Source organism: Acomys minous (genome assembly GCF_964271855.1).
Source record: "Acomys minous genome assembly, chromosome: 8".
NCBI classification, from domain to species: domain Eukaryota; kingdom Metazoa; phylum Chordata; class Mammalia; order Rodentia; family Muridae; genus Acomys; species Acomys minous.
In genome coordinates this window covers 28,079,338-28,092,622 of record NC_140489.1, presented here as the reverse complement: position 1 = coordinate 28,092,622, position 13,285 = coordinate 28,079,338, and the positions used below count along the sequence as shown (strand labels likewise).

Genomic DNA, 13,285 nt, shown 5'->3' with positions numbered 1-13,285 from the left:
ACCAGCCTGTTGGAATGCTGCTGCTCTAAGTCACTTGAGAGTATCTTTAAAAAATCTAAGAGTCGTAACTCAAGGTTCCAAATTGTGGGTGGGCAGAGGCATGTAATTGGCTCGGTATCAGCCCAGATTAATGAGGCAATAGCCAGAAATACCTATAGGCAGATCCAGGTCATTTTATAGTACTTTCAGAAGCATAACCTCTGCCCTGCTATGTTTATGCCTGTACTAATTATGTCTTTTTTCTTTTCAATCCCAGGAGGTGAATTAGTTATTCCTCTTCTTGTAGAAGACCCTTTAGCTACCCCTCCTATTGCTACTCGTGTACCCTCCATTACACTCCCCCCTACCTTCCGCCCCCTCCTCACCATTATTGAGACCACCAAAGATTCCCTGTCCATGACCTCTGAGGCGGGGTTACCTTGCTTGTCGGACCAAGGCAGCGATGGTTGTGATGATGATGGCTTGGTGATATCTGGGTATGGCTCAGGGGAAACCTTTGACTCTAACCTGCCCCCTACTGATGATGAAGATTTTTACACCACCTTCTCCTTGGTAACAGATAAGAGTCTTTCCACTTCAATCTTCGAAGGTGGCTACAAAGCACATGCGCCCAAGTGGGAATCCAAGGACTTTAGACCTAACAAAGTCTCGGGAACTAGTAGAACTACAACCACATCTTTGTCCCCTGAGCTGATCCGCTTCACAGCGTCCTCCTCGTCCGGGATGGTGCCCAAATTGCCAGCTGGCAAAATGAATAACCGTGATCTCAAACCCCAGCCTGATATAGTCTTGCTTCCGTTGCCCACTGCCTATGAGCTAGACAGCACCAAACTGAAGAGCCCACTAATTACTTCCCCCATGTTCCGTAATGTGCCCACAGCAAACCCCACGGAGCCGGGAATCAGACGGGTTCCGGGGGCCTCAGAGGTGATCCGGGAGTCCAGCAGTACAACAGGGATGGTCGTCGGTATTGTGGCTGCTGCTGCCCTCTGCATCTTGATCCTCCTGTACGCCATGTACAAGTACAGGAACAGGGACGAGGGGTCCTATCAAGTGGATGAGACGAGGAACTACATCAGCAACTCGGCCCAGAGCAATGGCACGCTCATGAAGGAGAAGCAAGCCAGCTCCAAGAGCGGCCATAAGAAACAGAAAAACAAGGACAAGGAGTATTATGTGTAAACATAACACCGATCGTATGCGAATTTCAAACAGAATTATTTATACCTGAGTACTTTGACAATGAGATTTAACTTTTTGGATGTGTTCTGTGAGATGGGGTATACCACGACTATGGTGGGGAAAACCATTTTGAAAAGGACACATACGATGGTGTATCTCTCTATAATGATCAGCCATGCTGCAAGGTTGCAACCATGGCCCGGAGACAGAAAAATCTCTCTGCCCTGCTGTATCATAAAGCACACACTTAGTGCCCTGGAGCAAGTCCACATGACCTTGGAAGCTTCCTTCTCTCCAGGACCTTTTGAAATGGGTAGAAGACTATAGTGGCTTACTTGTTCCATAGCTCCAAGTGAGTCTGTAATGATGTTTGTGAATCTTGACTGTAGCAATGTTGGGTTATTTTTTGTTTGTTTGTTTGTTTAATTATGTAAAAAACAAAAACAAAAAAATGAGAAAAGAAAAATGCTTAAAAAAAAATCAAAAACAAAACAATACAAAAAACCCAGAAATACTCTTATCTGGTTCTGGCCAGTGGGAGTGTAACTTTCCAAGATCTGAGGGGAAAATGGCTTTTGGGTTTTTGTTTATTTTTTTGACAATGACTACACATAAGAAGAAGAGGAAAAAATACTCAGAAATCAAATGTATAAGACTCTTGCCATATGAACTCAAAATCCACCATGGCATTCACTCCACGTAGCAGGTTGTGGTGTTTCTAGAATCGGTTGTTGTTTCCTAACGCTTTGATGAGCCCATGTGGTAGATGATAATCTACTGGAAAAGCAGGTCCCCAAGATCGAATGATCTAATTCCAATATTTGCCACTCAAGCCTACAGCAGATGGGTTTGGGGCTGGTTTTATCAGAGCTATTGGTTTCATTTAACAAATATTGTCTCTGTCCATCTACCCAATTGTGTGAAAGGGGAAAGATAAGCCCCACAAATTAAAGCAGAGCCTTTCCAAAGGAAGGGTAAGGAAGGTGGGGTGGACTGGACTGGGATCAAAGTGCATGCAAATAAAGAAGAACAGAGAAAAGACAATGTTACTGTCTGTTTCAACAGACTGCAGGGGAGTTCCCAACTTGTAACACAACCACAAATGGTCACACAAGCCATGTCATGGCCAAGTGTGAAAGTCATCGTTATTTCCCCACCCCCCAACATGATAATGGTTTCCATAGTGGTTTAATTTTGTAGATGTGAATAAAGCTCTCTTTCCATCTCTTCATGTCTCCTTCCACCCATCTTTTTTAAAAACAAATAAATAAATGAATAAAGCTGCTGTGACACACACAAAATGGAATTTAATAGTATAATATATATAAATAAATATATATATATACAGATATATTTATCATGGTATGTTTGATGGGATGGCTGACACAGAAATCTGTTAAAGTCTTAAGTGGAATGAGAATGTTATTTTAAAATAAAATAACAAAACAACAAAAAAGTAAACCTTAAAATGTGAAGAAAGTGTGAGTTTTCGTTTTGTCACAGTTAACTGTGTCAAAGAGAATTTAAACAACAACAAAAACTTCTCAGATTTTGTTTACATATTTTACTACATTTTTGCTGGTATAATTCCTTAGTCACTTATGTACATACCGCTTTAAGAACTGTTATTTCCTTTCTGTCTGTTTGGTTTGTATACCATTCTCTTTCTGTCTTCTTTTTGTAAAGAGGAAACAATGTACAGAGTAATAATAAACTGGTTTTTTGGCCATAGCCATTCAAAAAGCAAGAAGATAAAACAAGACACATATTCGCATGGAGGTGAAGTGTGTCATCTGGAGGGGCAGGCGTATACAATTTCTTTTGTACAGATGAAAACCAATCAGCTGTTTAGATTTAGAAATCTACTCTTGCTGGTCTTTGTAAGTTGCATGAATATTTGACTTTGAAAAAACATATCTTAAAGACATGGGGCAGAAGAAGGCACAGTCTAAAACAATGGTAGCCTTTTCTGATGTGTATGGAAAGCGATGTTCCTCCTTATCTGAGATTTCAATGTGTTAAGAGTTTTCATTTTCTTTTGATGTCATTAAAAAGACAGGACTGTAAAAGGATATCAAAGCACGATTTTAGATAAATGGCCCAGCCTATACGAAGTTGATTATATCTCGATGTCTGTGACAGATTGCTGTTCTTGGAGTCTTGAGGTCTTGTGAACTGATCTCCTGTTTTCTTTCTTTATATATTTTTTTAAAAATCTGAGTAAAAAACTCATTTGTTGTATTCCTTTTAGTGTAAGTTTCTATTTGGACAATTTTATGGGAACTTGTGCATTCTGTATGTGAGCTTTCATCATATTCCTGTTGTTTTCTTCGCAGACCCTAAAGGAAATTTTTTCATAATGTTGTGATGTTACAGCTTTTTCTTTTTCCTTTTCTCTTTTATTTCCCATTTGCTTTTTCGTTCAAGGATATGCTTAGCAATAAAATGTTCTTCCCAAAACCTTGTGTTATGATGCAATTTTATTTTGGTAATAATTATGCACATGGCTAAGTGGTCATATGTTATGAAGAGTCAAACAAGCTAGGACCAGTTTCACATGCTATCGGCAGTTCTGACCACTTACTAAATACAGAGTGACCAAAGGGCATATTTCTGAGATGAGTTACCTTCACTCTACCAGAGGTGTTTGTGTCTACATTGCTCTGATGGAAGAAGAAGGAGAGAAACTGCATTCCAGAAAGGTAAGATGGCAGAAGCACTGTACTCTGCAAAAGAGTGCTGGATACTTTGCTATCAAAAATGTTTGGTATTGTTAAGAGTTTTCTATAAGTCAACAAACTTTGAACATTATTCAAGAATTGTGTTCAGGTATAACCTTAAACAGAAAGCTTTAGATATAGTTTTTTTCCCCCTAAGCTTACCACCACAGTGAAAAACAAAGCAAAACAAACAAAATCTCACTGAATTCTAAAATGAAACTTGTGTGAGTTTTTTTTTTTTTATTTTTATAGTTTCTTCCTAGAGTTTCCACCCATCAGATGCTTCGTCTACTCAGCTTAGCTTGTGCTTTTCTCAGCTATGGAACCCTAGACCCACACTTCACTTTCATAAAGTCAGTATTTTGCCCCATTATTCACCATCACCCCTAATTTTATATTTAACTAAGTAGCTGTCATCCATCAAGCTTTAAAACATATCATTATATGCTTTCAGGTTTTGATAGTAGGAGAGTTATACTGTTGACTATCTTGGGAATGGGATGAAATCAGGGTCAATGATGCCAAATTATATATGAAATCCTTTTTCTATAGTTATTGTCTCAGAAAATTCACTTAGTAAAACAAACATAACAATTCATCCATGTCCATGATGTGCCAGGTGATCTATTATTTCGCTCTATGCAATCTGTTTAATCTACTTTAACGAAAAAGGAACAAACCACGAATAGCCTTAGGGAAAGCATGCTAATACCTTTCAAACCATGATAGTAGTAATGTTTCTCTGGCCTGGAGGTCTCTCTAAAGTTGGTGGACTCTAAAGTTAGGTGGAGTTGGTTGGTGCCCAGAGTGGAGTACTGAATATACAGGACTCAATTTCCCAGACTCTCTGAAATCTCTTTTCTGCAAAAATAAATAAATAAACAAAAGTATGAAAACTCAGGGATTTAATTATGAAAGGAAGAAATTTTAGGTATAAAAACACTTAAGATAATATAAATATCTTTACCTGTTTTCAATATAGAGATTATTCATATTAGCTTGTTCTGTGATGTTTGATTTGTATACTCTTCTTTATGTAATAAGTTCATTCTCTTCTTGGATATTCTACATCACAAATGATACACATTAAAATAATTTAGTTAGTTATTAACAAACTATAGCCAAGTCATTTCAAGCCTTACTAGGTATAATTGAGAAGCATAGTCCCAAATATCAAACGTGTATCATTGATGTTTTGTATCACAAATCTGTCTACCACACTTTAAACAAATTTCTAGAAGTCTGGTTTAATAAAATAAGAGAATTTTTGGGAAAATATTAAAGTTAAGGATTTTACAGATAAATCTTGCATTGACATTTTCAGACAGTAGGTTCTCCTACAATTTCCATGAAGACTGAAATGGTGCTTGCTGGAAAACATTGGTCTAAGTGTGTTCACAAAATCAAATTCTTATTGTCTTTCATTGAGAATGTTACCATGGCACTGCTCCTTTCCAGTGAGTTTAAACTGGGCCCTCGGTTTGGGAATAGGAAAGTGTAATTCCAGTTCTGGTCCTCAATGCAGGGCCTGCTATCTGTCAACTGTGACACCTTGAGTATTCTTGCCTTTTATGAGAAAATATATAGGTATCACATACCTCATAGTGTTGTTTTCTAGTTAAATGCTTTAATGTGGTTATAAGTTCTGAGCACAAATCCTGGTCCATAGCCCTGAAGTAATAGTGGTTGCTTATGGGTTTTTTTTTTTAAATCAATTATTATCACACAAAAAAAAGAGAATCTAAATTTTTTTCTGAAAGTCAAGAAATGATGCTTATTGAAGGTTGGCAAAATGATCAATTTATTCCATCATGTGAGCTCACTACTTTCTTTACTTCATTACAATTAAAATGGTAGGTACGCATGTTTGTATGCATGTATGTATGTATGTATGTATGTATGTATGTATGTATGTATGTATTTGTTGACTCTTTGATCCCCTTTTGACTCTTCCATCAGGTCTGTACACAGTTCTCTAAAAACCTAATTTTAACCAACCTCTTGGGTGCACATCCCATAAGCAAGTCTTATGTGGCAATGCATTCTGTGTTTCAGTGGGCCATCTTCTATGCTTCCAAATAGGTTTACCATCTCTTTAGAGCAGTGGTTTTCAGCCTTCCTTTAATACTGTTTCTCATGTTGTGGTGATCCCAACCATATTGAGTTTGTTGTTGTTTCGTTTTATAACTATAATTTTGTTACTGTTATGAATCAAAATGTAAATATCTGATATGCATATAGTTTTACATGACCCCTGTTAATGGGTCCTTTGATCCCCAAAGGTGTTGCAACCTACAGGTTGAGAACCATTGCTTTAGAGACTCCTTGAAATTCTATATTAGGTCTCCTCCTGTGAAATCTCTAAATCTCACTACAAACCATGTCCATCATGGACTATTGTTATGTCATTCATTCTTTTGATAATTTAAGAAACAGTTATTGAACATTTTGTCCCATCACAAACAACCTACTATGACCTGTTATTGCTTGGCTTTATTAAAGAGAGGAAATAGCAATTAGGATTTTAACCTCTTTGTTTCTCATATATGCCTATATAGAGTTTTACTCAGGGAATTTGAACTTTAATAAAATCTAAATCTTGTATTTGATTCAGTAAAATCAAATTGTTAGACTGTGGTCAGGTTCATCATTCATACATTTATTGAATGTTTTCTAAAATAATTAGTGTAACTGAAATTAAGGATGCTACAAAAGATTAATATACTAAGAAAGTCTAAATACATATACTGCAGTGAGTACAAATCAGCTATAAAAAGTACAGAGGAAGTCCTTTGAGGATTCAGAAGACTTTACTTAAGGGAATGATGATGTACAGGAAGACCCTGAAGAATTACAAAGGTCCATAGGCTTGTTGCAAACTAATGAAGGCTCAGATTTATTGTTTCAATGGTGTGGCAGGCCATAAGTAGCACATCAGCAAAATATGACTAGTAATGATTTAGAATCTTGTCAATGGAAGGGAAGAGAGGAATGGCAGACTGTCATGGGAAACTCTAGTCAAGCACCAGTATGCCACTGAGTATAGAGGGCATGGAAATGTTTGAACAAGGCCATAATTGATCTACCCTCAGTCAGTCTGAAAAAAGAAAAAGTGAATCAGAGTTCTCAATCAGGTGCTAACTGAAGAAAAAAGGAAAGAAGAGGACTTTCTCTTCTCAGCGAATAAGTAAATAAGTGAGTATAAAAAAAAAAATGCAAAGAACTTAAATGACTTCTCTGAAGCCACACAATTTTTAAAAAAGGATCATGATGGGAAATCCAATCTTGTAGTTATTAATTTAGAACCCTCCAATTATATAATGGTTTCTCTAGAGAATCCATTTTCTATTTTCTCAGGAACATTTGAAAGGAACCCTCAGGGATAGCATGATAGAATTCTGTATTCATTCATTCATTCATTCATTCAAGTGCTCAGGCTGTTATGACAAAATACTATAGTTTGAGCGGCTTTGTAACAGAAATTTCTTACAAGTCTAGAGGCTAGAAGCCTCACATTAAAATCCAAAAGACTCAGCTTTCTGATTTATGGACAGCCATCCCTTTGCTGTGTGTCCATATGGCCTTTTTGTCCCCATGGACAAGAAGAAAGAGACATCTAACTTTTTTTTCATTACAAAGATATACTCATTGGATTGCATCCTTCCACGATGACCCTATGTCAAAATACAGTTACATTTGGAGCTAGTGTTTGGATGTAGGAACTTGGTGGGGGCCAGTTTTCAGTCTGTAGATGATATGTGTTAGGTATGTCTAGAAATTCCAAAGGATCAAGAAAGTGGCATATAGAAACAATGCTAATGTTGAGTTGCTACCATGGGGTAGATGAAAGAGCAAGCCAAACCATAAGAGACTAAACTACAGAGTAGGATAAAATTTTATCAATAAGGCCCAGTACAGGACAATAATTTTGGACTTGTGTAATAGTCAGAACATACAAAACAAGAAGCTATCAAAGAAAGCCAAATTGTTGAGGGGCAGAAAAATACTGTGAGTCTCGAGTGGTCCTGAACTATTCTTAATGCTTAGCGAAGTGAGTTCTAGAATCAGTATGCCAAGGCTTACATTGTGATGCTACAGCTCCAGATAATTAGCTCACTAAAGGCTCAGGTTTCAAGCCTGTAATTACATTATGCCGATCTTGTGGGTATATTGGGAAAGATTAGATGAAATAATCTACATAAATGCTTAGCATATGCCTGATACATAATAAATCTTTCTTTTCCCTCAAAAACTGGGGTATTTTTTACCAGATTGGATTTTGATAGACCTGAGTAGGAGTTAACAATATAATATTAAGATACTACAAAATAAGACATAAATAGATATTTAAAGAAACATTTTGTCAGCTTTGTATTTTAAAACCTTATTTATTTTTCTGTCAGTGTAGAGATTTAAGGGAATCATGAATGTAAAGAGATAGCCAATGAATAGGATCCACTGAAGTCCTTTAAACATATTTTTATTGTTTCTTTTTTAACATATACATTTGTATTATTACACATGAGTAAAATAAACTATATACAGCAAGAAGAACCAGGAGACAATCTGGAATTATATAAATGTTACATTCATATTGATTTGGCCATTTGTATTTGGCAAACTTGAAGTAAACATTTTTCCTATCTTGTTGGGACTAAATTTCTGAATAGAGATTAATATCTATCATATCTCATCTCTATTAACTTAAAACATCTATCTTCATCTAAAAACATCTTAACCCCTAACCTACTAAGCTTAATTGAAAGAATAAATAAATATTATGTATTATCAAGCCAGCACCAAAGACTTCAATGTAAAAGAAAGAAGAAAAAGAAGAAATGGGGATAGAGAAATGTCTTGTGGTGGCTCTGTGGTTGAGAGCACTGGCTGTTTTTCCAGATGACCTGTGTTCGAATTCCAGCACCTTCTATTTGGCAGCTTCCTACCACCTGTTAGCTCCTGTTCCAGGGAGTCTGATGACCACTTCTGAGCCCCATGAGCCTTGCATACAAACAATAAATTCAGGCAAAACACACGTACTATACAATAAAAATAAAGGAACATATTTTTAAATATAGAAGTTATACAATCATTTTGGATATTTCCTTGGTTCCTGCCTTTACCAAGGAAATATGCATTTCAATTACCTCTTATTAGCAAAACTTTCAGTGTCAACAATAATCTGGCTCTAGGCTCTTACCTGGCTGAGTCCAAGAACAATGCTTGTCCTGATCATTCAGCCCTTTCTATGAGGCCCCAACTCTTGGCTCAGTTTTCTTGGGGTAGCAGGTCAGCTGAACACTGAAAAGACAAGATGCCTTCAAGCAACTCTGCCCCTAATACATTCGTTGTATTTTTATTTTAATTTAATATTTTTGTGGACATTTTTAGATATTCCCCAACTAAAGAGAAGAGAACAAGATCTGGTTTACCCACTATTTACTTTCAGTATTTGTTTCTATTTTCATAACCTTGTTTTCTCTGCCCTTACCTTGCAATAGAAAACTATAGTTCAATATTGTTCACTGTTTGAAAAAAATGTAACAACAAAAGGGAACATTCAAAGAATTGTCGCTGTGTCTCTGGGTCTTAGCCTTGTTCACTACTCTTCTGGCTTTGTAAGCTTTCATTCTTTCTGGTTAACAATTAAAAACATGATTCCATTTCTTTATCCAATGACAACATAAAAGAGGAGATTAACTGAAAACTGGACTCTTCATCATTTAATGAGATTGCCTGAAAACTGAAAGGGATATTTTGCTGGTCGGTATTTCAATTTCAAGGTGCTCAATCATCTTTAGAAATGAATAAAAAGTCCATAGATTATAGATCGTTGCTATGTCTTTTGTAAGATGTGGCATTGTGTGTTAGAATCTTCTTCAAGGAGATAGGTAAATAGGAATACTAATTCACACACATCGATATTGACAACCATTCACTATACCTTTAGAAATGCAGGCACCAATTTACTCCAGTTTCTCAGTAGTTAATGCATTTGCATTAAATATTACCACACTCACTTTACATCAGTCTACACTGGAGAAAGATTCATTAAGCATATTTTAAAATAAATGTTCTACTCACTATTGACAATGCTCATTTTCTTTTCTTTGCTCTCATTGCCCTCGTATTTTTTGACCTAGAATTTTTCTCAGTGTTTTGAGGAGAGAATAAAAGACAGAAAAAATTTAAGTTGGCTATTTGATAGCACATTTTTTAAAATCACGGATAAGGTTAAGTATTAAGAGAAGGCACAGTCTGACAGATTGGCAAATGTTTGGTTTCACTTGGTTTCATGGGACACAATAAAATAGAATAGTTGGGTCCAACCAGTTAGTAGCTTTTCCATATCTACTCTGTTCTGAGCTCTTTTGCTGATTTTACTTTATTTCAGAGTTTTTGGAGATCCAGCAAAGCACATCCAAAAACTCTTAAAGAAGCTTACTTAGGTATTTAAGAACACACAGTAATGTCGAAAGAAGGTAGAATAAAATGGGCTCACAAAAACTGGAAAAGCTGAGAGCCCCTGACATTCTAATGTGGTTTGGGGAAATGTGCCTTTGTGTGTGACATGTGTATGACAGGCAACGGGATTTATTCTGGTTTCAAACTTGAGAGGAGAAGACATGGAGGAGCTGCTCCTAAGCCCACGCATTGGTTGTGCTGGCTCAGAAGATAGGTCCAAATCAATGGTATAATAATGAGATCCCCCTTTCTCTCCTTGTTCCCCTTCCCACATCCTATCTCTCCCTCACATATACCCACACATTTCAGAAGTAATAAGCTCTAAATTCTATACTCATAATTTTTTGCATTAGAGAAAGAAATTGCTATATTTATACGAATAAAGCCAGTAAATTATAAAATATTTTAATCATTGTATTGGTGTTTTGTCCTAGAATTTTTGTATCTGTTTTTAATTACGTCTTAAACTTTAAACTTATTTAAACTCACATAGAGCCTGTTTTTCTGGACTCTACTTGGAGAGCCTAAGCCATGTGGACACATAGGTGGACAGGCCTTTCTCAACTTCCTCATTTGACTGGCAACCATTAGAACAATATGATAACCCAGATGTGACTGAAGTGGTTGATTATTTTTCTACTGATAAGACAGGTATTTTATCAGAAGTTTGCAAGTGTGTAACATTAATAACTTCAGATATAGATAAATTAATGGGCTTTGAAAAAGAAAAAAGAAAAGAAGGACATTTGATATGGCCCAGTGTTAATGCTGAAACTTTATTTTTTTATGTAGAGGATTGTACAGATGGACAAAACATTGATATGTGATTTTTATATTTCCCACTCATATTCACACCAGAAAGCCATTTGTGCATACTCAAGCTAGGAAATGTTGTCAACGCTAGAACCTGTTACAAGATATTCAGAAGAAACAATGGATTCCAGAGTTTTCTGTTAAGAAAGTCCACTGTCCTCTGGCCAGGGGTGTGTAGGCAGCATCCACTCTGGCAGACAGGATCTGGGTAACACAGTGGAGCTATTTCCCATCGTGTTACCTCAAAGAAGTTTGGACATTTGTGTTTATTTTTTAAAGCAGATACACAGCAAACAGCGGAATGTGAATTTTATGCTAAATACATTTGGTTGGAGAGCAGTTATCTCGTGCTGCCAGAATTGCCCTAAGGATTAAATTAGTTTATTGGGATCAAATGCCATGGGAGATTTGTTATAGCATACGCTGTTTACTCCCATCCATTAAAATGTAGACTATGCTTATTTCTTTGCCTCTCTCCCACTCTCTTTCTTCTTTCCTTCGTAAGCCATATTCTATTATGTTCTTTTCCTGCTTTCAGGTAAATCTACTTAGATTTTTAAACCTTATCAAAACTGAATTCTTGGATGCCCTTCTGACTTGATGGTTACTTGGGAATTGCGATGACACACATAACCACTCATCTCCATTTTGGGAATGTTAAGTCCCTGAATAACAACCCAAACCTACAGAAATAAAATTGTAAAGGGACTGTCTCAGGATGAGGGGAACAGAAGCACACTTTGAATAACTTAACTTGAATGGGCACAAACACCCTGGTAATCATGATATATATAGTGTAGGGCCAGGTAAATGCAAAGCTAATTTTCTGCTGGGCATGTGCATTTCTTGGATAAGAGGGGAAACTATATGCTTTATAGGCAAATTCTATGCAAATTCTATGTAAAACGTTCAACAAGGCAGATGAGTTTACACACCGGCTTTCAGGAAAATAGACATGAAGCAGACAATATTATCACTTAAGCAAGAAAGTCCGGGAAATGCTGCTGTGCGAGGATGTTGATAATGTACCCCATTTATAAGGAAACTAAGCGTGGAATCCATTAGGCTGGGTGTTGTGATATTATGAAACCTGAGGTAGGCCAGAAATGTGTGCTTTGCCCAGATGAAGCCATCCTGAATCTTTAATGATGATCACAAGGCATGGCCCCTGAAAAGAGGTCCCATGTGAACATATCTTTGTCATCCTCAACTCTCCATGTACCATTTGGTACTACTTTTGAGAAATCTGGGTCAATCATTGTCAAAATTGTGCATCCATCACCAAAACAGCTTTTCACCACAAATGAACCATCCCTCTATTTTTTATCTTCCCTTCCCTTCTCTTCTCTTCTCTTCTTTTCTCTTCTCTTTTCCTTTCTTTTCTTTTTTCCTTCCTTCCTTCCTTTCTTATTTCTTTCCTTTTTTCAATACAAGATCTCTCCCTCCACCACACACACACAGAGACAAACAAAATTATTTATAAAACATAACGGAGTGGTTTGTATTTGTCTAGTGTCTGAAAAAATGTGAGTGTCTAGTGAATTATTTGAATACTATTGGGAGGGTACAAAAAGAAGCTGGCTTACTAAGGGCAAGTGATAAAATAATATCTGGAGAGTACAGTGAATTGAATGTTGAGTGTTTGCCAAACTGTGTTTTAAAGGCCTCTCCACTCCTCATAAAACCCCTTTGAGCTCAGCACTTTAATTAGTCTTGTCACAGCTGAGAAAACTCAGTCCGAGGATGTTTGAGTGACTAGTCCAAGGCCACACATCCAGTAAGTTGTAGGCTCAGAATATTATCTTTTCCTAATGCCCTAGAACTTAAAAACAAGGTAAATTCTCTAACAGTCTCCATAACAGTATTTTCTTAGGGTTTTATTTCTGTGAAAAGACATCACAACCACAGCAACTCTTATGAAGGAAAGCATTTAACTGGGGCTTGAGTAGAGCTTTAGTCCATTATGTAGGGAAGCATGGCAGCATGCAGGCACACATGGTGCTGGAGAAGGAGCTGAGAGTTCTACATCCTGATTGGAAGGAAGTAAGAGGAAAAATGAGCTACTAGGCCTGGCTTGAGTTTCTTAGATGTCAAAACTCACCCAC

General features: G+C 36.8%; 1 protein-coding gene across 30 annotated transcripts in view; it reads left to right on the top strand.

Moving 5' to 3' along the window:
* NRXN3 (neurexin 3) overlaps positions 1-3,642 on the top strand; it is a 1,580,128-nt gene extending 1,576,486 nt beyond the window's left edge. For 12 of the 30 annotated variants that reach the window (XM_084791335.1, XM_084791331.1, XM_084791333.1 and 9 more), the window contains one exon: positions 257-3,642. In XM_084791335.1, the coding sequence (XP_084647461.1) occupies positions 257-1,182 (926 nt within the window). In that variant the 3' untranslated portion in view covers positions 1,183-3,642. The remainder of the gene's footprint in view (positions 1-256) is intronic. The other 18 variants (XM_084791310.1, XM_084791309.1, XM_084791312.1 and 15 more) reach the window with 3 other exon arrangements.
* Positions 3,643-13,285: the final 9,643 nt, after the last annotated feature.